The sequence below is a fragment of the Periplaneta americana genome, chromosome 4, assembly GCF_040183065.1.
Source record: "Periplaneta americana isolate PAMFEO1 chromosome 4, P.americana_PAMFEO1_priV1, whole genome shotgun sequence".
Classification (NCBI taxonomy): domain Eukaryota; kingdom Metazoa; phylum Arthropoda; class Insecta; order Blattodea; family Blattidae; genus Periplaneta; species Periplaneta americana.
Genome location: NC_091120.1, coordinates 66,508,083 through 66,531,647, shown reverse-complemented (window position 1 = coordinate 66,531,647; position 23,565 = coordinate 66,508,083). Strand labels below are relative to the sequence as shown.

Genomic DNA, 23,565 nt, shown 5'->3' with positions numbered 1-23,565 from the left:
TAGTTGAAAATATTGTAAGAACGGCATTAAAATATACTCAAACATGTAGCCTAATTGTTAAACATCTGTGTCACTGTATTTTATATCCACTTATATACTTTATTTAATATTTTATTTTCTTGTGTGTACAACTTGGGGGGTGCAGGTATAAGAGGTAACAGCTACCGTTCTGTTACTGACGGACTCAGGACAAGTAGAAGGGGAAAGAAATGTCTTCGCTTCCTCTCAACTTGTATGAAATGTCGTGTAGTGTTGGGAACAATCGAATGATTATTCGATTACTAATATATATATTTCGAATGAACTCATCCGTTAATAACAATAACCAAATACGTTGTGCATCAGAAGTGAATGTGCCTAAATTTAATATTCTATGAACAGGAATAAAGGAAGCCTTCTGTATTGAATGAAATATTGTATTGGAAATACAATAAGATATTTGAAGATACATACAACTTTTGTCCTTAGCATTTACAGGTTTAAATCAATGTATTTATTTAAACGCAAGTCTAATTTTGTTAATAGAACTGACAAAAGTAATGTGGTCAGGACCATATTTAGGTACAGTGCCGCCCATAGGCAGTGCTAAAATTTGCTGCCCCTCAACTCTCACAAACAGTTTTTGAGCAGTTATTATACAGGTCATGTTTAGTTTAAATTAGTTTTAAATGAAATGTTAGAATTCAGAAAACAATAAATTATTGGAATCAAAATACATGGACTTTACTCGTTAATTACAAAGATTTTCTTCGCACTTTCTTCACAGAGAAAGCATTGATGGTGTCATCAAAGTCGATCTGACGAAGCACAACAGATTAACAAATTAAATTAATAATTATGTTGGAGTAAATAAATGTAGCAAAAGTAATGCTTGGAACATGAAGGATAATAGTGATGGTCATGATAAATTTAAGAATATTTGACAACTTGTAACGTTGCCAGTATTGCTCACAATGAGAGGTGTTATGGTGTGCCAGTCAATTTGGAATTTTTTAAAGATCTTCTGAATACATAACTTAGTTTAGTCGATGATATTAAAGTGATTCATAAAATTATTTATAGGTCTGAAAGCATGCTATTTGGGATTAATATTATACAACTTACGTACAATTATTATCACACAAATAAAAGAAAACACATAAATACAATAAAATCCAGAAAAAGAGGGACCAACATATCGGCGTTTCAAAAATGCAATATTTACAAATGAAAGAAAATATTTGTAACCGAGGGTATTGGTAACAGTTTGATGGAGGTGCTTGACATATTAAATATTACTTTTGTTTAGATACGAAATTATCTTATACAGTATTTGTGAAACTAATGTAGGGGAAGCAAACAGAATATGCCCAACTGTTTGTTAATTTTCGCTACATTAAAGTGGGAAATGATTGTAATATGAAAACGGTGCAAATATTGCTGACAAGCAAACATTCTGTTGGGGGCACATAAAAATGTCAAATTTTTTCCTTACACCATGTTAATAATGTCAAAAGAAATGTTTATACAAATTTTTGCCACTCGACCGCAATTACGAGGACCGCAAAAAAATAAGTTCGTTAGGGGCCGTTAACAGAAAGAAAACACAATTTCCTGGAAAAATTGATTGATTTTAAAATTTACAGCAATTGTTGAGCTATTTTTCAACATATTCCCCACCGGAATTGAGACACGTCATGTCATGGGATCGACAGAGAGGTGCAGACGTCTGGTTTCGCTCCCAGGCGGCTGACTTCTATGACACAAGGATACAAAAATTGATCCCATGTTATGACAAATGTCTCTGTCCCAGTGAGGGATATGTTGACAAATAGCGCAACAATATTGCTGTGTCTGTTTCAATAAAGCTTTCCATGCAATTGTGCTTTTATTTGTAAACGGCCCCAGGAAAAATGACTTTGTGGACGGCCTCGTAATTGCGGTCGAGTGGCCAAAATTTGTATAAGCACTTCTTTTGACATTAATACCATGATGGAAGAAAAATTTTAACTTTTTTTATCTGCCCCCATCAGAATGTTTGCTTATGAGATTTATAATAATAATAATAATAATAATAATAATAATAATAATAATAATGTTTTATTTTCGCTGGCAGAGTTAAGGCCATAAGGCCTTCTCTTCCACTCAACCAGCCTTAATCAATACAATACATGAATATTTACACTACACTTAAAAGGTTCTTCAGCAATATTCTTAAGTTATGTTTTAACAACTAGTAGACTACATATTTATTTAAATTTAGATATACCTATAAGGTAAAGTAATAACTTAATTTATGAGGTAATTTAATTCAATCAATTATAATTAATTTGAGATTTGAGATAGCTAGTAAAATGATGAAAATTAATTTAATATAAGCTTACTAGAACTATGTTACAGGGAGAGAAAAAAATATATATATATAAATCTAAAATATATTTATATAATGAGAATATTAATGTAATTGTCATTAGAGGTTTTGTAAATCTATTTAGAGAAATTAATGATAATAATAAGAATGGACAGATGTTAGTTTCATTATATGTAATAAATATTAATCAGCAATTAATTTGTTAAGTAAGAATTTATGTAATTTAGACCTAAATGAAGTTATTGTCCAATAACCCCTTATATCACTCGGTAGCGAGTTGCAATTTCTAGCAACTGAAACTGTACAAGATGAAGAATATAAAGATATCTTGTGGTAGGGTATAATGAGTAAATTATGATATACCTACAGCTAAAAACTATGTCAGAATAAAATTTAGCACCAGTGTTTTGTGTCTGATTCTTTCGTGTAGGGTGGGGAAAAATATTTATCCAGTTACTGATATTACATTCTATTTTTTTTTAATTCATATTTAGATGATCGTGTATTGCGTGAATTTCTTTTATCTTATCGGATTCCAATTGCATTTAGTCGTCCAGCATTACAGACGCGTGAAGAAATTTGGTCGTTATGTCATAAATCCATCCTTTGTGATTATTCCTCTTGTACACCATAGTGATCACTAAGATGGAGTTAGGTCAGAACTGAATGATATCATTGAACTCGGCTGCAGGTGATGTTTCGGATGCTGCAAACCTCCACTTTGACATAAACCTGACCAGAAGTTCGAAACTTGAATGGGAAGGTGGCCATGCTAGAGATAGATGTGAATATAGGGATACAAAATCATAAAATAGATACCCCCATATAAAACCCGCCATGTCTCTGGTTATATGTGTACGTACGTACATATAATCTCGACGAAGGAGTTGCTGACAGGAAGACATTTGGCCTGCAGGTTGTGAAGACAGATCGATGTGCTGTAACATCAGCGGTGAAATGATTCCAAGCTCATGTCGAGAAGATACAGGAAGTGGAAAAACAAAACAGGCTCAGAAAGAAAGTGTAAAGAAAAGAGAAGTGGCGTGTTTGGTAGATATAACGGAAGAAACCTCGAGCCATGCACAAAATATAGAAAGCCTTACGCCTCAAGCTCAATGTGCGTTGGATGAGACAGTCTAGGCAAAGTTGTGAATTTCGTTGTACCTGTTTCTGTAGGGGGAGAAAAGAGTTCGGTTAACTTTCTCCATCAACTCGCCTTACCGCTTACAATTCCTAAACTGTAAGTTGGAGTCTGCAGTTAATTTTCTCCTCGGAGACTAAAACTTTTTCTTTGTTAAGAGTTTAATAACTTTTTTTTTTGCTTAATCAAGCAACCTGTCTCTGCACATCTTCATATACTTCGGCATTTTTAAAACTTAATTTAATGGCTGTATTTTACATCCCATTCTGAAATACGTTCACAGTCGATTTAAGAGAAACATACTGTGCAGTTCATAATTCGATTATTATGATTATTATTATTGTTATTATTGCATATATGTATTTATTTACACTGCAAGTGGGCAAGCACCCTGTGGCAGTGGTACAAACAATATAAACAATACACAATACAATAATACAATACACAATACAATTAGATACACAATACAATAAGAATACATAATATAATTGTACACAATAATTACAATTAATAATAATAAATATTGTAAAATAACCTAATTAATAAGTGAACCTAATTTTATATTACAACCTACATACGAGCCGTTTAGAGCAGAAGTGGTGTAAGTCAAAATTGGGTAATGAGGTTTAAAGTAAAAATTATGTAAAATACAGCACAAATTAGCAATTAATATGTCCTTCGTGCTATCCACTGACTACTAATAGTTTAAATAAATTTAATATTAATTGCTACTTTGCGCTGTATTTTACAGAATGTTTACTTTAACTCTCATTTCACATTTTTGACTTACACCACTTCTGCTCTGAACAGCTCATATGTAAAGGCCCTACATAAGTTTCACATTGGTACGGATAATAATCTTTCACTTTACTCAATTCAATTCAATTCAATTCAATTCAATTCAATTCAATTCAATTTATTTGGCCATTAAATATACAGTTTTAGGCTTCGTCAGAATACACTGAAAAACATATAAATACATTTTTAAAAAACACTAATAATAGAAACAGTAAAATTTAAATAATACAATGAAAACATGAACTAATTTGAAACTTTTAAATTAAAGAAAACTAACTAAATTGCAATTAAACTTATTTATTAAAACACAATTTCATACAAATTTGTGTTGAAAAACTCAGCAACTGAATAAAGAGGATTATTTAATAACCAATGTAAAATCTAGTTTTGAAGCTATTGATTGGTAATTTATAATATTGACTGGGGAGCTTATTATATAATTTCATCCCCATTATTAAAAAGTTTGTGTTGCTCTTGTGTAATCTACAATATGGAATATTAATTTCTTCACTGTTTCTAATTTCATGATCATGTATATTGGCCACTAATGAGTAATTGTCGATATTTTGTCTATGTAAAGTACTAGATCATATATATATATATATATATATATATATATATATATATATATATATATATATATACATATACAAATTTATGATTGTTAAAATCCGTGATTGTCTGAAAAGTGGCCGACAATGTTCCAGATAGTTTGATTTACACTCTCATCTCACTCACTGCACTGGCACTATGACACATTTCACTGACACTTTAGAACACATTTCATCGACACTATAGAACACATTTCATTGACACTATAAATTATCACTGATCGAAACTATTCACTACACTCTAAAAACCATAACTTCACTGACTCACCACTCTTCACTGATACAACAGTTCAAATAAAACATACAATTACACCCTTATTCATATTTATAAACAGAACTACATTTAAACTAAACTTACAATTCAAGCCAAGGGAGTAACTCGTCAGGCTAAATAAATACATGTCACCTTAAAAAATAAATGCCACCTTAATTGTAATTTACACTTTATACACAACGTTTTAAGTTATTCTTGAATCTCCTTAAGGATGGACAGCCCTCAAAGACCGCTGCAGGTAATCAAATGGTGAGCCACCCAAGAAGATGTTATTATTAATGTTATTGTTATTGTTGTTATAATAATTTATTTATTTATTCATTTACTTATATTTAATGTGCTGTACATCAGCCAGAGGCCAATTACATTAATAATAATAATAATAATAATAATAATAATAATAATGATAATAATAATAATAATAGTTATTATTATTATTATTATTATTATTATTATTACTACTACTACTACTATTAGGGTCTGTTGCAGTCGAGTATGGAATGAGAATAAACACATCAAAAACAAAATGAATGGCTTTCAAGGAAAAGAAATAAAAGGAGTCAAAATTGTGGTGAATAATAAAACGAAAGAGCAAGTGTCATCATTTAACTATTTAGGAAATATTATATCAAATTCAGCAAATGAAAACTTAGAATAGAAATTATATAAATATAATGCAGTAAATGGAACTATAAGAAGACATTTCGGGAAGCAAATATTAAAAGAAACTCAAGTCAGATTACATAACATTACAGGAAAACAAATGCCAAAATTTTGGCTTGAAATCTGGATCATAAAGCAAAGAGAGAAATCTAGAATACAAGAAGCTCAAATTAAATTCCTGAAATCAATTATGTAACATTCAAAAGGGTTAAATAAATAATTACGACCCGAAGAAAAATTCTGTTATAAAGTGGCGGAATTTTAAAAATAAAGTCAGAGTTACTTATCTTGTCATTATTATTAATTTGAAAGAAAGGAATATATGGACTTGCTTAAATTCGTATGTGGTACATACACTGAAAAGGCAGTGTGTCACTAGCGCCTGGTATATTTCAGCTATTCCATTAGCTATAGGTGCTCCTAGGTTTGCAATGTAAAGAATTCCATTTCTGAGTTGGGCCTCTGTAAAGCGGAATTCAATACTCCCCACAATAGAATGATATCGAAGGCGATGGCCAAGAAAATGTGAATTTTGACAAGGGCGATAAATTGCCGGAAAATTTTGTGTGATGCCGTCTCAGTCAGTGCGAATTTTTTATGTAGGAATTCATATGACAAATGGATTCCACTTCTCCTCCTACAAATAATGTTATGGGATTTTATTGGTTGGAGGTATGAAATTCTGCTAATAAAATAGTAAATTATCAAAGGTTTTGGTACCTATTTATTAAAATATTTTTTTCCAGCAGTATTTTACAAGGAAATAGCATATCTTTACGGATCACAATTTTCAAGTTACGACACTATTTTACTGGGAATGCGTCATATCAATATGAAAAGAGTCAAATAAAGGACAGTTTCAATTTTAAAAATGTAAGTTAATATTTAAAACTATTACCGTCAAACCGGGCTACTTGGACCCTTAAGGTGCTACTTGAACCCAGAAGAAAAAAATGTTTACTTACCATTGGAGTAACTTAGGTGAAACTATTTGTACGGATGAAAGTTTGCAGAGAAAAAAACCACAACTTTCGACACCAAACTGTTATTTTACATCGACGAAAACATTTTTTTCTTCTGGGTTCAAGTAACACCTTAAGGGTCCAAGTAGCCCGCTTTGAAGGTACTGAAAATATCATTACTAAAGTTACTTAATTCTAGATTTACTTTAATAAATTGATCTGATAATCTTGGTCCATAATATGGAGAATGAATGTGTCCAGATTTTGTACTGTATTTTGGTTCAAGTAAAAGAGAGCATATTTCTGCGAATATCATGAAATGTTTTTATGTCATCTTTATGCTTACAACGATTTTCATGAAAAAAAATTAGAGTTAAATTGTATATTTGTTTAATATTATGGACACAAAATTCTGAAAAAGAAAAAAAAAATGTGTTTGGTAATCAACAGGTTTTGACAAACAAATTTTAATTATTCTTTTTTGGAGCAAAGAGCGTGGAATAAGAAGTGATTTAACACTTCCTCCACAACCAATTATACCATACGTATATAAGTACAGTGCGTATACTAAGTGGCTCCGCAATGAAACGGACGGCAGTATTCGATCCTGTAGCGATGTAAGGTTGGTACTGTGTAGCGCCTGGTTTGAATACGTAGGAATATTACATCTCCTCTCTCGCTTTCTCCCACCCTCCACCATTCAATGCGGCCAAGGTCATTCACTCTACCAACACAACTCCTCGAGTCCCCGCGTTCTGCTTGCCAATTCTCCTGCGAAGCCAGTTAGTATACGTACTGTATAATATAATCCTAAATATATAATTCTTAAAACATAAATGGGTAAATAATTTTGGAGAATGACAAATTTATAAATAGGCTTACGGAGCCTGTAACATAAGTAAGCTATATATTTATGACATCTTATATATTGATCAATGATAATACCTAAATATAATTATATCTTATGAAGTTTTTTCGGTGAACGTGATTGCTAAGTACACAATTTTAGCACTGCGTGGAGGCTACGGTCAATGGATCAATATTCCTATGTTTGACACGGATGTTTGGCGTCATTGTGATGTTTTCTGTTGTCTTAGCTGGGAACTTGACGCCATGCTTTATGGGAGTATCACCATAAGTATGTACAGTGCATATTAGAGATGAACAAAACTAACTGCCACTCTCGCTTGCTGTATTCGTTGCACTTGTCTTTCGAGTCTCGTCTCGTAACTCTTGTGCGCTTCGAGTTTCGCACATCATTCTTTAAATAGCATTTGGTCGACGTGGAAAGGTTTCGTACCTTTGAACAACATACATAATTGAAATAAATAACATTAGAGATGTTTAATTGACATAAAAATACAAAAGACAACAGTACCACAGTTATCAAAATGTTCTGGTTCTACTATCAGATATTACCTATGGTTATATGAATAAAACAAAATTCTCAAATAAATTTGAATTTCTAAGAAACATAAAACATAGTGTTAAATAAAGTGTTACCCCTGGTAGAGGGGCACAGAAGGCCTGATGGCCTTATCTCTACCAGGTTAAATAAATAAATACTAATACTAAAGAGTTTTTTTACTTGAGATTGTATATTTGATCTCAAACGTACGAAAAAAAAGTTTCCTAGTCTTTTAATAAGGGCCTAGTAATTAAATAAAGATTGGGAACGGATTACTACACTGAAAGGTAGAGATGATGTTTCGAATAGGCTACTTGATTGTTTATACATATATGAGGGGTTTATAACCAGAATGGACCAAGTTCTTATGGAATAATTTTGAGAAAATGAGTCTTAAAGTTTGTGGCTCATATTTAGCAACCTTCACCTTCCATAGGAATTGCTGCCCTCTGTGGAGTAACAAATGAGTTATGGACTTGGTTTGTTATGGCAATGAATAAATCTAAGTTTTCTTCATCCCAGATTGTATTAATCCACAAACTGATCACTGGTGGACTTGGTCCACTCTGGTTGTGAGCCTCTCATATAACAGTTGCCAAAACAAATAAAAGTTCAGTCTTGTATAAACAACTGTGAAGATTTAAGGCTGCTTGACGTTCGAGAGTTGATTACTCCCGAAGTCCCGATGTTTTGAATGTTTGATTACAAGCAGTCAACGACAAGCAATATTGTTGTGCGGGTATTCGGTTTTGCGGGCGCTGTTATTCTTGCATTCTAGCTCGTTGTTCATCTCTAGTGTATATCTAATTGGACTCTGTTATACTCGTAGTCCGCATCATATTATCATTGGGGTTACCGGAGAAAATCTTTAGCACTTAAGCTCTACTTATAAATCGAGTCAAAGACAGAAATTGAACCCAAGTTTACGTAATGGACATAAGAATACAGAACAGTTACTGTAAACAGAATTGGTAAATTCTCACATCTTGATGATGATGGCTGGAGATTTAAAGACTGGTGCAATAAAATTACAATAGACAAATTGCATATATTTAATTGTAATTTAAATTAACAGACATTTTATTGTCATTCGTGAAATATCATTTACCATTAACATTGAAGGTAAAGTGAATTAATATTAAAACTGACTTTGTTCATTGCACAATACGGTAGAGGGTAATTTGGAAGGCATGACATCAGAATAATAACCTTGTTGTTAATGAATGACAGCGACATCAGAGATCTCTCAAAATTCATACAATAGATCGCAATAAATGGAGTAACATGGAATTTCAATTACCGCATAACACTTCAACAGACAAGCAAACTGAAAACGTTTCATTCTGTAGAGAAAACTATCAATAGGTATTACGCGTACAAAATAATATTTCTATGTCATTTATTGGCGCAATATTAGTTTTTCGAATATATTTCACAACATTTAAATAACAACGAGTTGTTACTTGTAAACACAGACAATCGACGAAGAAATCTACGTCCAAGGAGGTAATAAAAATTTATCAGGACACTCAAGAGATATTTTAAGACTTCCTTTGGAAACAACGTGCAAATTAATGTTAAACTTTCACAGTGATTGGGTTTCATATCAGGGTATTATTGCTCAAAAGCTGAAAGTTTGCCTACATAATTACATCACTCTTGCTTGTAACTAGTTCAAGAAAGTCAAAACCAGTTAATATCAATTGGATGGAGTTATGCAATAAGAGACCAAGCGCCAAAAACCTGTTTAGAGATATTGGCCATTGAAATAAATCTGTTTTTTTTTTTAATAAAACATTTTATGCAAGAAGTATTATAACATTCATACTACTACAAAAAAAATAGCACAAATAATACCAAAGAGGCTAACCGATTTTTGATAAGAGACCAGCAGTTGAATTAATATTTCAAAGCAAAATAAATAAATGCATTTTATGAAATGAACGAATTTTTGCTTATAAATAGCAGCAAAATTCAGATATCGCATTCTTGATTTTTTCCGAGTTAAATTAGACTGCCATCAACAGATTTGTGCAAATATATCTTTTTTTTTTTTAAATTGTCGGTTGGTCTATTATTGCGTAACTCCGTCCAATTAATGTTAATCATTTTGACATCCCTGACGTAGTGTATTACTTATATATCAATCTTCTAGTTCGAAATAATTGTCAAATAAACATGAATTCTGCAGAGTTGACGTGAAATTAACTCTGAAGTTCTACGTGTAAAATGTATTGTTACTGTAAATAAAATTGTATCACGGTAAAATCCACTCCCAAGTACTCGACCTTATGTAAATGCAGAATTGCAAAGAAAACCAAGAAGATGTTGACTTTCCAGAATCTCGTAAAAATATTATATACCACATTAACTTTTGTATTACTAGCATAAGTTTTCAACATTACGAAACCTGCTATGTTTTTCCTCCACATCGTAGATGAATTTCGATTTTGATTTGGATGTGTAGAATAATAATTTGTAATCAGCGTGGTCATAGGATAATAATGACCTAAATTTCTTACTTTTGTAGGCCTACTATCTTGAAGAATTATCTACCTTACGATTATCGAAGAAATGAAGGATTTATTTTCACTAGGAATTATTTATGCTCCATCATACCAGAATTACTGGAAAATAATGACACGTAATACAGAAAGAAAATTGTTACTTTTTAAGAACATGACGGACATATTCATTATTTCCAGTGAATTGAATACAAATTGTTTACTAATATTAATATACATATACAGGATGTTTCAGGAGGAATAGTAAATATTTTAGGAGATGGCAGTATGAAGAATTCGAATAAAAAATTCCATATAAAATCTGTCCAATTTTTATTGAGTACAGAGATACAGCTGTTAGAATGTAACAAGAAGTTGTTAAGCAAAGGCAAATGATTACGTTCAAAGTTGATTTTCATAAATTCCACCATCGACTTCAATGCACTTTCGACTTCTCTTGACACGAAAACACGAGTAAATGTTCTTGAATCTGGAACTCAGGAAATCGTCTGCCGTAATCTCTACAAGCAGCAACAGCGTTTCCATTAGAAAACCCGTACATATACCATACCGACATACTCACCATTTGTAAATACGTGCGGCATGGTTAAATGATACAGTAAAATTGGCCAACAAATCACAATCACAGTTGAAAAATTCAATTATGTAAACTAAAGCACATCTTCACAATTTCACCTTCAAAACAAAAATGACAATCGATACATAAGCCCATAGCAACAGAAGTAGCAACACACGAAACGAAAGTGCATTGAACGTAATCGTTTGCCTTTGGTTAATACCTTTTTGGATTACATTCTAACAGTTGTATCTCTGTACCCAATAAAAATTTGACTCATTTTTATGGAATTTTTTATCCGAATTCGTCTATACTACCACCTCCTAAAATATTTACTATACCTCATGAAACATCCTGTATATATAATTATAATAAATAATAATAATAATAATAATAATAATAATAATAATAATAATAATAATAATAATAATTATTATTATTATTATTATTATTATTTATGTAACATTCAAAAGAGTTAAATTTCAATCTGCAATTTTTCTCTTTGATTAACATTGTTCTGCTATATTTGGTGCCTTTCCACTAGATGGAATGCCAGTTGGCAGCAAGTGTGAACTACACTGGAAACAAAAAATGTAATACTTCGATGGCTGCTCAACACTGAATAAAGTTTGTACCGAAACCTTAGCAACCCAGCAACTGTGACGTTCACCAAAGTTCGCAAACGCTGCCTGAAAGTTTCAATTGAAAGTAATACTCTCTATTTTCTTATAGCAGACTACATAACACAATGCATTTGCACTAAGTTTCTGTAGTATATTCATAGTTATACAATGGGAATTGCTATGGAAGTATGCCTGAATATATATTGACTTTTAAATGCAGGATAAATGTAATTACTTTCTGCCCTCTGTAAGCTTCAAGTATTTCAATATTTCTCACTTCCTCCACTTACCAAATGATTTATTTTTCCAAACTTCCTACTAGTTTTAGCATGAATACATTACTTTAGTCCAATATTTATTCTAATAATAAATTTGACGAGATAAGAATTTCAAATGAGAAAGGTTATAGAATTAAACATTCTGCAACCACGATAGAATTGAATCGATTGAGATGTAGCGAACTGAACTATTTCTGAGGTGTGAAGGAGAAAAGGCAAGCCTCGTGTAAGTCACTGGAACTTGCGATATCTTTATGGTAAATGATTTTGAAAACAGCTAACAGATAATTACGTAATGATGAAAGATCCTATGTCAATTAAGTCTTCATAATGATTTATTAATACCGAATGTATAGAGAAGTACATACAGGGTGAAAGGGGCCTATATTAGTTTAAACTAGTAATAGATACGAATAAAACTAGTAGGTAAGTTCGAATAACTGTTTCTCTATCTATAATGGTTATGGAATAAAATCGAGCTTCTATTGAGAGATTGGAAGTGGATAGATTGCAATAGCGCAATGTTTTATTTACAGCTGGGGAAGTACGAAGCCTAATGCTGTAGTAATGAGCAAAGGATTCGCTTCTGATTGTATCAAAAGAGAGGTTTTAAGTGAGGAGGTGATCGATAACAGCTGATTTTTAGGCCAGTGTGCTTTTTAGAGACGAAAATTCATACATTACGGATAAAGTAAACAGAATGGAATACTTAAAGATAACCATTCAATTCACAATGAACAAATATAAGTAGGCTAATTCCCAACATCAATAAGCCTATTTTATTAAGATTTGTGAATAACAAAAAACAATAAAATTTATTAACATAGGTATCCATACTTTCAGCTAAATTATACTTCAAGAAATAAAAGCAAATTGCACTTGAACTTTGGGCAGTAATCAGTTCTGTGTAGAAGAAATAAGAAAATAAATGAAACTTTATAACACGTAAAGGTAGGCTAATAACCTCGGTCCTCGGTTTCTAAAGGCTGGAATCACATATCCAGTCTCTAACACTCGTTGTGTCACAGCAACAAACGTTCTTGGATTTGGCATTCTTCAGTTAGGAACTCTCATCTGATACATTCCACTGGGTGAACAGTACAGAGCAGAACAGGTTTCACGGCCGGCCGGATATGCTGCACAGAGGTGGGGAAGTCAAGGTCGCGCGAGGCCGTGAAACCTGTTCTGCTCTATATTATTCACCCAGTATCTTGATTCCCCATAAATTAAAAACATATCTAGGTACTCACGATTAGTAAATTTTGAAATTGTTCTTAATTTACTTCACCTTTAGAATTTTACGAACAGACTGGCATAAGACTTGCTACTACAGAGGTATAACGTAAGAACGCAGATAAACAGTCTACACTTGCCGAACAACCCTTAAATGCAGCGATGCCAGATTTCCTTGAGGTTCCGTCACACTGTAAATGCGTTTTTAATCAGTTAATTTTTTACGTTATTATACAAATGAAGCGTTTTTGAAGAAATGACAAAGAATATTTTTTCGGTTTGTTCTTTGCGTTGATATCTGATCACTCATGCGTCTCAATACCCAATAGTTTTACCATAAATGGGATTCAAACTTCAGACACAATTTTTTTTTCTGCTAAACCGTTACTCAAATACCAAAATGACGTCCACACCTGTAAAGCAACGGTCAGTGCGTCTGGCCGCGAAACCAGGTGGCCCGGGTTCGAATCCCGGTCGGGACAAGTTACCTGGTTGAGGTTTTTTCCGGGGTTTTCCCTCAACCCAATACGAGCAAATGCGGGTAACTTTCGGTGCTGGACCCCGGACTCATTTCACCGGCATTATTACCGTCATTTCATTCATACGCTAAATAACCTAGATGTTGATACAGCGTCGTAAAATAACCCAATTAAAAAAATCAAAATGACATGTGACTTTTTGGTTACTTACAACCTAAGCATTCTGTTCTTAAAATGAATGCAGTTATTTCCTTTTCTCCCTGTATAAGTAGATTATAATGCTTTCATAAGAATATTTGGCCGCGAACTCTGTCACCAGTACCACATCCACAATCACCTCTTCTCGTTTTTCTCAATCTCCACCGATTGCGGCTTATTTGTCAGTTCCGGTGTCTCAGACATGTCGAAATATTTTATCAAAGAATCTGTCTCCTTTAGACACCATGAACGTACACAAGGACATGGAGGGCATGGAGATAGAGTTCAATGTTTTCATAACTTCAGCACTAGAATGAGATGGTGTGGTCGATATTAAGCTTATACTCTGACCGCCTTTTACCGCCAGGAAATACTCTGTTTGACAGGAGGTTAAGTGGATCCAGAGGGCCATTTTTGAAGTTGTATTAACGGGAAAAATCTCGTCATCACTCTAGAATGAATCCTCTGATTGAGGTTCTGGCTGATATGTACATCTATTATCAGGTAGTACATCTCACTTGACATGTGTCAGAGAAAGAACAATATTGTTTGTATGCATCCGAAGTCTGACTAGTGTAATGTGTAGTTAGTCGGCGATGTATGCAATGGAGGGGGAAAGGAACTGGCCGCCCTACCCCATTATTCCCTGGCCTTGTTGCCTTATAAGTGGTGTCTTCTTGGTATCACTTGTGAAGTTCAGACCTGTCTTCGGACAGTTGACTAAACAACAACTCTAGAATTAATTCAGACTATAGCCAGTCCCTACGAGATAAGTTACCCGACCGGGAACATTTTACTAGCTAGATTGCAATTTCAACGATGTTACCACGCAAAAAGAGAGAAGAAGATAACAAGGATAAGACTCATCTAATTAAAGAACTGTCCCGCGCCGTGGCGTCGCGGTCTAAGGCATCCCGCCTAGGACTCGCGTTACGGAATGCGCGCTGGTTCGATTCCTCATGGGGGAAGAAATTTTCTCATGAAATTTCGGCCAGTGTATGGGACCGGTGCCCACCCAGCATCGTGATGCACTTGGGGAGCTACGATAGGTAGCGAAATCCGGTTGCGAATACCAGCTATAACGGCTGGGGGGATCATCGTGCTAACCACACGATACCTCCATTCTGGTTGGATGATCGTCCACCTCTGCTTCGGCATGTGGGCGTGAGGCCAGCAGCCGGCTGGTCGGTCTAGGCCCTTCACGGGCTGTAGCGCCACGGATTATTATTAATTAAAGAACTAAAGGTCCCTTTGTTTTTTTACGTTTTATAGCATGTTGTCTTCTTAAGCGCTATTTCAGTTTCTTTGCGTTTCACACAGCCTTGGCAATTTTCTCTTTTCATTTCTTCGCATTAGCCTATTGATGTTTGTGACTTCGTAGTTTTTAATTTTATACCCTCACTGCATTTCCTGTTTGGTAATATAAACTCCGAATTTATTCTAATGATTTAAATTTATTTAAATCCTGTTCATCTTAACTAACACTTCCCTGTCTACGATTTTTAGTATATAGTAACTTATAAAAGAAAGGGCATTGTTTTGTTAATTTTAAATAGTGTTTTCTTTCTTGTAGTTTTATCTGGGTTTAGCTCTCAGTTTTGGAAAATTAAATAAATGCTATATACATATTCGTCCAATTTTGTAAATTGCAGACTATACAACTAACAAAAATAAGTACCGGTAACTAAATATATCATGTTACATAATTTAAAATGGTTCACATAACGACATAACCTAACAACGTTGCTGCCTTCGTAACAGCAAACTACCACATATCAAACGACAATGCAACACCAATACAAACGTTGCAACACAAAAATGTAATGTTCTATTAATGGTTTAGATTAATGACTTTTATTTTAAACCACTAAGAAACCGCTTAATGCTCACTTTTAAATGACAATCACATCATAATACAAATTTCTATGCTTCTGTGTTTACCGAAAGCACGCATCGTATGACGTCATACAAGCCGAACTATCAACGAAATAAGGTCGGAATTTCACGACGGCCGCGGTCAATCTCATGTCAGATCGAAAAATACCCAAAAAAGGGATGCCAAGGTTCTTTAAGGGCTGTAACACCTTAGGGTAGTTGGGAAAATAGCAAATCTTACCACCCTTCATCAAATGTGCCGTTCAAAGATTTCTGAGTTCATATGGCAGTATGAGAAGTTCTTTCAGAAATTGATTGATTGTTTACTACTTACTTTCGAGCTCACAGAAATGCATAAATAAGCGGAAACATGAAATAAACAGCTTTAAAGCTGAGAGTATAAGCAGATAGAACTTACATGGAAGATCTTCTCAACATGCTCCTTGGCCGAATGCTCTTCAACAACGGGTTCCGTGGACCGGCCAAGCATCTCGTAGATGGACGTCACGACGTCCAGCATTTCATTCTTAGTGATAAGACCATCTCCATTCAAATCGTACAGCCCGAATATCCACTGCAGCTTTTCCTGAACACTTCCGCGAGACACTTTGGACAGGATGCCAAGAAAGTCCTGCAACACAACAGACAGCCGTGTATAAGAAATCAGTATATTTATTATCAAGATTAAAAATAAAGTAGGCTTCTATGTAAAGGAATATGTTTGTGAAACTAACGAAAAGATCAGCAAGGTTCAGTTAGTTAACCACTTAATCACATACTCAGTCGGTTGAATTTTTGTAGTCAAATAGCCGATCTATCATTCAGCCGGCTAGTCGGTTGCACATTTGGTCGGTTGGTCTAGTAGCCGATCACTTAGTTGGTATTAAGTTCTCGGTCGATCGGTTGTGTTTAGTTAGTCGGTCGGTTTTAGTCTAGCGGTTAGTAAGTTGTAATAATTCAGTATCGTAAAGTGGGGCTACTTGGACATCTTTTTAGCACACTTTTCGATATAAAATATGGGACTTTTATATTAGGGCGATTAAAAAATATACACTGTACCTACTTGGCCTACAAGTTTACATAGCTGATATAAAAATAGGAAAATATCTTTCACAAACTTAAACATAAAAAATATATTAGTTGTCCAAATAGCCCCGGTTTTGGGATTACTTGGATACTTAACTGTTTTTAGGCATAAAACGTTTGGTATGCTTGTTAAGTGCTCATAATAATAATAATAATAATAATAATAATAATAATAATAATAATAATAATAATAATAATCCGTGGCGCTACAGCCCACGAAGGGCCAAGACCGACCAGCCGGCTGCTGGCCTCACGGCCACATGCCGAAGCAGAGGTGGACGATCATCCAACCAGAATGGAGGTATCATGTGGTTAGCACGATGAGCCTCCCAGCCGTTATAGCTGGTTTCCGTAACCGGATTTCGCTACCTATCGTAGCTCCCCAAGTGCATCACGATGCTGGGTGGGCACCGGTCCCATACACTGACCGAAATTTCATGAGAAAATTTCTTCCCCCATGAGGACTCGAACCAGCGCGCATTCCGTAACTCGAGTTTAGGTGCTCATATTACCCCGTAATATGTATCAGGAGCCTTCAGAAGTGTATTACGATTATCTTTGTGGATATGTACATAATATAATATTTTAAAGGAAAAGTAAGGCTTTTTGAACATTAATTTATTCTCACGATATTTTAAAGGAACACTAAGATTTATTGAACTTTTATTCATTCTCACAAATCCTTTATTAAAAAAATTACAAGTGACCTTAACAATCATCTAATAAAAAGTACAAATAAGTAAAAGTAAAAATAGCCACCACTCCCAGGGTTTCTGCAATAACTTCCTCTTCAGTCTTATTTAGAACAGTTGAATGTACAACAGGTCCCGAATTCTTTCCAAGTACCTGCCGCATTAACGTCGCCCGAGGTAATTTACTTTTTTCTGCTGCCCCCTTTTTCTACATCCCGCCCCTAACTGCCTCTATCCCTTTTTCCATATATTCTTTTTTGTAATTGATGTAGGGTTTTGATTCTGGAGTCTTTTCGTAAGTTCGCACCATTTTTAACCGTTAAGTACCTGTAACAATGGAAAATAAAAACACAATAATAAAAAAGTAACTGAAAATGTAGATATTAAATATTAGGCCTATGTCTCAATATCTCACATTGTGTCCAAGTAGCCCCGCTGTGGTCATGTAGCCCCACTTTACGGTACGTTTGTTGTTTTAACTCGGTCGGTCAATCGGTTTCATGCAGTTGATCGGACGCAGTTCCTGACAATTCGTCACAGAAAATTGGTAACAGGTACAATTCGTCATACCGTATTTGCTCGCGTAATTTGCGCCCCCGCGTATTTTGCGCACCCTACTTTTTAAGGGATTATTTTGAACTTTATTTTTGCTCCGTGTATTTTGCGCACACATTTTACGTACACATTTTTTTCAGTGTAGTAGGGATTACGTACATGTTTTTCAGTGCAGTAGGGATTTTCCTTCACTACAGTCCATCGTAGGTCATTCACCAGCAACTGAAGTACCTGTTTCAGAAAGAAACCCCAAAGTCCCGCTACTTTAACAATGCTTGTCCTTGGTAGAGACAAGTTACCGGTATAGAAAATTAGCCCTACCGTAAATACTTACATATATATATACTAATTGAAATAAACTCAGAACAGGACCTCTTATTTGAAAAATCAGCATATTTTACGCACCCCAATTTTTCAGTGGCCAAAGTTAATTAAAAAGTGCACAAATTACGCGAGCAAATACGGTATTCAATTTTCCATGGGTACAATTCTTCACAGATAGACAATTCGTCATAATCCGACTTCTTCTATGAAGTTTAGCTCGTCAATGGTTCTTGGTTCAGGAGATAAGTGTTCCTTCCTTGCTCGGCGCGGACTTCTTTTAACAGCTGATGCTTTCTTTGGTAGTTTCATATTAACTTCACTTGTAATTCGGTCCAACATTTTTAACAATCGCAAACACTGATTCTCGAGAAATACCCACCTTACCTTCATGTTCTGGATCAACGAGCTTACTTACTTACTTCTAAGTTTGTCATGGTCTCTTTCAGATTTTGTAAAACGGATTTCATCTGCCATAGTCCCAAATGAATATGTACACAATGACTGTAATATTTAAATACAACATACAAATTTATGTATATTTTCTTTGGGCCAATAGTACCGAATTGTCCCTGTGTCCAATATTAACATGTCGCTAGTTGTACACTGTTACGAATTTTAATTATATGACGAATTGTCTCTGTGACCAATTTCTTGTGACTAGTTGTCCCCAACCCGATCGGACGGTTTTAGTTACTCGTTCTGTTAGTCGATATCAGACTATATGTCGGCCGGTCGGTTTTTCAGTCATTCAGTCAGTTATCCAGTCAGACTTTTCAGTCGGTCGATTGGTCAAACAGAGAAGTAAATAGTCGGTTAGACGGTGTCAGTTTTTCGATCGATTGGTTGAATTTAGCTGTTCAGTCCGTTCTTCCCTCAACCAAGCAGCCAGCTAGCCAATCATCCATCCAGATTAATCGGTCGACCAGTTAAGCAGTATGTTAGTAAGCAAGTTGCTAGTGAATCAGTTGATTAGGTAATTCTTCCCTAACAGCAGAACCGGTGATCAATTTCAGACAGATCTCCTGATAGTTGTGAAGAAAGAAAGCCGCTATATAGTTCTATTTCTCAACCTGTATCGTTTTTCAAGCCATCCTCTCCTATTCTCGATATATTCTTGTCTCGTCTACACTGTATAATCTCCATAATATAACCTTTAAACGCAAAGTGACGTACAGTTCATCTTAAATCGATAGCATTACTGCTTATAAATAGCATCCTATCCGAACACGATAGTTCATATTTTAGGTAGCTAGAGTTAAGAAAGTGGCCTTGAAATATGTAACGTACATTATAGTTATTTTTGTATTTATTAGTCATGAGTCATGACTTTCTTAACTCTGGATTTAATTGCTTACGTTTCTTACATGGAGTTACTGCTGCGCCTGAAGATGACTCCATTAACTAGTACAACAATTCACGTATTGAAGTAGCCTATTTTTCTCTGAGGTGGCTTTTGCCGCGTACGTAAGAAGCAATACTGCCAATCTAGTACAGTTTAAAACTGTATGTATAAATAATTTCAAGGGAAAAATTATTCCGGGGCCGGGTATCGATCCCGGGACCCTTCGCTTAGCGGACGAATGCACTACCAACTGAGCTACCCCAGGAACTATACACGACACCGTCAAAATTTTTCCCTTTATATCCACACAAATCAAATGGGCTGACAAGACGCCAGAACCCAACTTTGAGTGCACACAATTCTGTGTGACTTAAATTGTGGCTTTCTGTTAACGTACCTACAGTAACGAATATATTATGCAAATCTGGCGTCCCGGGATCGATACTCGGCCCCGGAACAATTTTTCCCTTGAAATTATTGAAGCCTGCTTCACAGAGAGCTTCTACCTGAAAGCCAGATTTGCATGTATGTATAAATGTTTCAAGATGATATGAATGGAATATTTGTAAATGTTATCATTGTCCTGGCTGGACAATGACTGATTTTACAAAAAAGATCTTTGGAATATGGTTGTTTTATGAAAACCACTGAAAATTTGCACTCCTATAACTTAGGCCTGAAGTTGCCCTCGAGCGCGGGTTCGCTCTCCGCTTGGGGTGATTACTTGGTTGGGTTTTTTCCGAGGTTTTTTCCAACCCTAAGATGACTGCCAGGTAATCTATGGCGAATGCTCGGCCTCATCTCGCCAATACCATCTCGCTATCACCAATCTCATGGACGCTAAATAACCTCGTAGTTGATACAGCGTCGTTAAATAACCAACTGAAAAACATAGGCCTATGGTGTTTTTCTCCTAACAACTATAGTCCCGACGCTGTTATTTCCGGCGTGACTCCGCCTCTTTGCTTACGTCTTAGTAAGTGAAGGCTCTGTAAAGTCTAGATAGGTAGTATCATTCGCCATTTTTGTTCTTACGTTGCCGAGCTACCATGCGAGGAATCTATTTGCAACACCGTTAAACATTATCATGTCGTAACTCCTATGATAATAAATCAAACGCAATGTAATTCAGCAAATAATTGAGCGGCAAATAACGTCTTCGTGTGCTTTCTGCGAACGCCAACTAAAGAGCCAAAATGGCGGGCGATTATATTAAGTATTTATCGAGCCTTAAGAAATGAATCGGCAAATCACAAGACGCACACGTTTAAATGTAGCCGACCTGCAACGCGATTGGCTGCCGGAAATTAGAGCGACGGGACTATAATTCAGTAGATGGCCGCTACTATACGCTCACCATATGTTTATACCTCAAATTTGCATTTTTTTGGACTATGGTTCTTTTTTCACAAAAACCCTTGAATTTCACAAGGAACTTACTTAGCTATATCTTTGAATTGCGTATATCAGTATCATTCACCGAAATAAAACTGAACAGAATGGAATATTTGCATTGTTTGTGTTTTTTCGAGAACGTGATAAATATTTGTGAAATTTTGTTTGCGAGCTGCATGGTGTGAAGTAAGCAAGTGCAATGATTTACAGAAGCGATGATGCCGCGGGCCCGCTTCGTTGTGACGTCAGAGCAACCATCTGCTAATTGTTCCGGTATCCCAACTGATTCACCGTACCCCCACGTAATGAAAGCATTTAATGAGGAACCGTTGCCATCCGCTTTGAAGCTCCCTCCTTCCCTCCAGAGAGTTGCTCTACCCCGAGGGGTTGGAACTCCGTAATTATTCTATACGCACACGCCACACATGGTCTGAACACCCATTTCTTTATTAAGCATTTCAGAAATTACTCGAAGTTTGTTTAGATCAAATTTACAGGAGGAACTGCATTTGTATCTTTGCCTGAGGCTGTTTCACAGGTTGTTCACTTTATGTGCAAGCAACGCAGGCTTCCTGCTGTTTCACGGCGGAAGTCTTGCTGTAATTATTTTAGTCCTTTCAGTTATATTTGAAAAAGTTCTTTGTTTTAAAACAATGACTCGTAGATTTTACTTTCTCATTATATGTATAAAGTACAAAAGGAAAATATTGTATTACTGTAAACGATTTCAAAATGTTTACGAAAATATACGATTTCAGTATTTATGACACGAAGATGTGGCAAGAAATTGAGGAATTCCTTTTAATTCTGTGTAACATCTATACAGGTAATAGGGGATTAGGAAAAATAAATGAAATTTGTCGAAATGTTTAAGTGTGTCTAATGAACGGAATGAAATAATCTATGAATAATAGTCCATCCTCCAATAATAATAATAATAATAATAATAATAATAATAATAATAATAATAATAATAATAATAATAATAATAATAATAATACTTATCTACTTACTTACTGGCTTTTAAGGAACCCGGAGGTTCATTGCCGGCCTGACATAAGCCCGCCATTGGTCCCTATCTTGAGCAAGATTAATCCAGTCTCTATCATCATATCCCACCTCCCTCAAATCGATTTTAACATTATCCTCCCATCTCCGTCTCGGCCTTCCCAAAGTCTTTTTCCCTCCGGCCTCCCAACTAACACTCTATATGCATTTCTGGATTCGCCCACACGTGCTACAGGCCCTGCCCATCTCAAACGTCTGGATTTAATGTTCCTAATTATGTCAGTTGAAGAATACAATGCGTGCAGTTCTGTGTTGTGTAACTTTCTCCATTCTCCTGTAACTTCATCCCTCTTAGCCCCAAATATTTTCCTAAGCACCTTATTCTCAAACACCCTTAACCTATGTCCCTCTCTCAAAGTGAGAGTCCAAGTTTCACAACCATACAGAACAACCGGTAATATAACTGTTTTATAAATTATAACCTTCAGATTTTTTGACAACAGACTGGATGATAAAAGCTTCTCAACCGAATAATAACAGGTATTTCCCATATTTATTCTGTGTTTAATTTCCTCCCGAATATAATTTATATTTGTTACTGTTGCTCCCAGGTATTTGAATTTTTCCACCTCTTCACAGGATAAATGTCCAATTATTATATTTCCATTTCGTACAATATTCTCGTCACGAGACATAATCGTATACTTTGTCTTTTCGGGATTTACATAATAATAATAATAATAATAATAATAATAATAATAATAATAATAATAATAATAATAATGTACCAAAACAGAATGTGCTACTAGGGCATTCGAAAAGTAATGACAACATAGCATAGTTACTGTTTCACACTAAATTTCTTCAAGTAACTTTTGACATTAAATAGGCCTACTTCAAATATAGTCTCCTGCTATGTGAGCAATACGTTCCCAAATTAATAAAATCCACTCTTCCCACCTCCACGCTGGGGCCACCTGGGATTTTTTAAAGTTGCGAAGGAGAGAGTGGTGTGCGGAAAGCAACGGAAATCTACCGCATTTATCTTTCCCGAGAAAAACTTGGTGAACGGGAGAAGAGTTCAAGGTAGAAGAAGATATCAGATGATAGACGACATTAAGATATATGGATCATATGAGGAGACAAAGAGGAAGGCAGAAAATAGGAAAGATAGGAGAAAGCTGGGTTT

The 23,565-nt window shown here is 35.0% G+C and overlaps 1 protein-coding gene across 1 annotated transcript in view; it reads right to left on the bottom strand.

The window, feature by feature from the left end:
- The window catches only part of LOC138697847 (A-type potassium channel modulatory protein KCNIP2-like), a 428,016-nt gene that overhangs the window by 52,905 nt on the left and 351,546 nt on the right, over positions 1 to 23,565 (bottom strand). Inside the window, exon 5 of the mRNA XM_069823410.1 lies at positions 16,393 to 16,605. Coding sequence (XP_069679511.1) covers positions 16,393 to 16,605 — 213 coding nt within the window. The remainder of the gene's footprint in view (positions 1 to 16,392; positions 16,606 to 23,565) is intronic.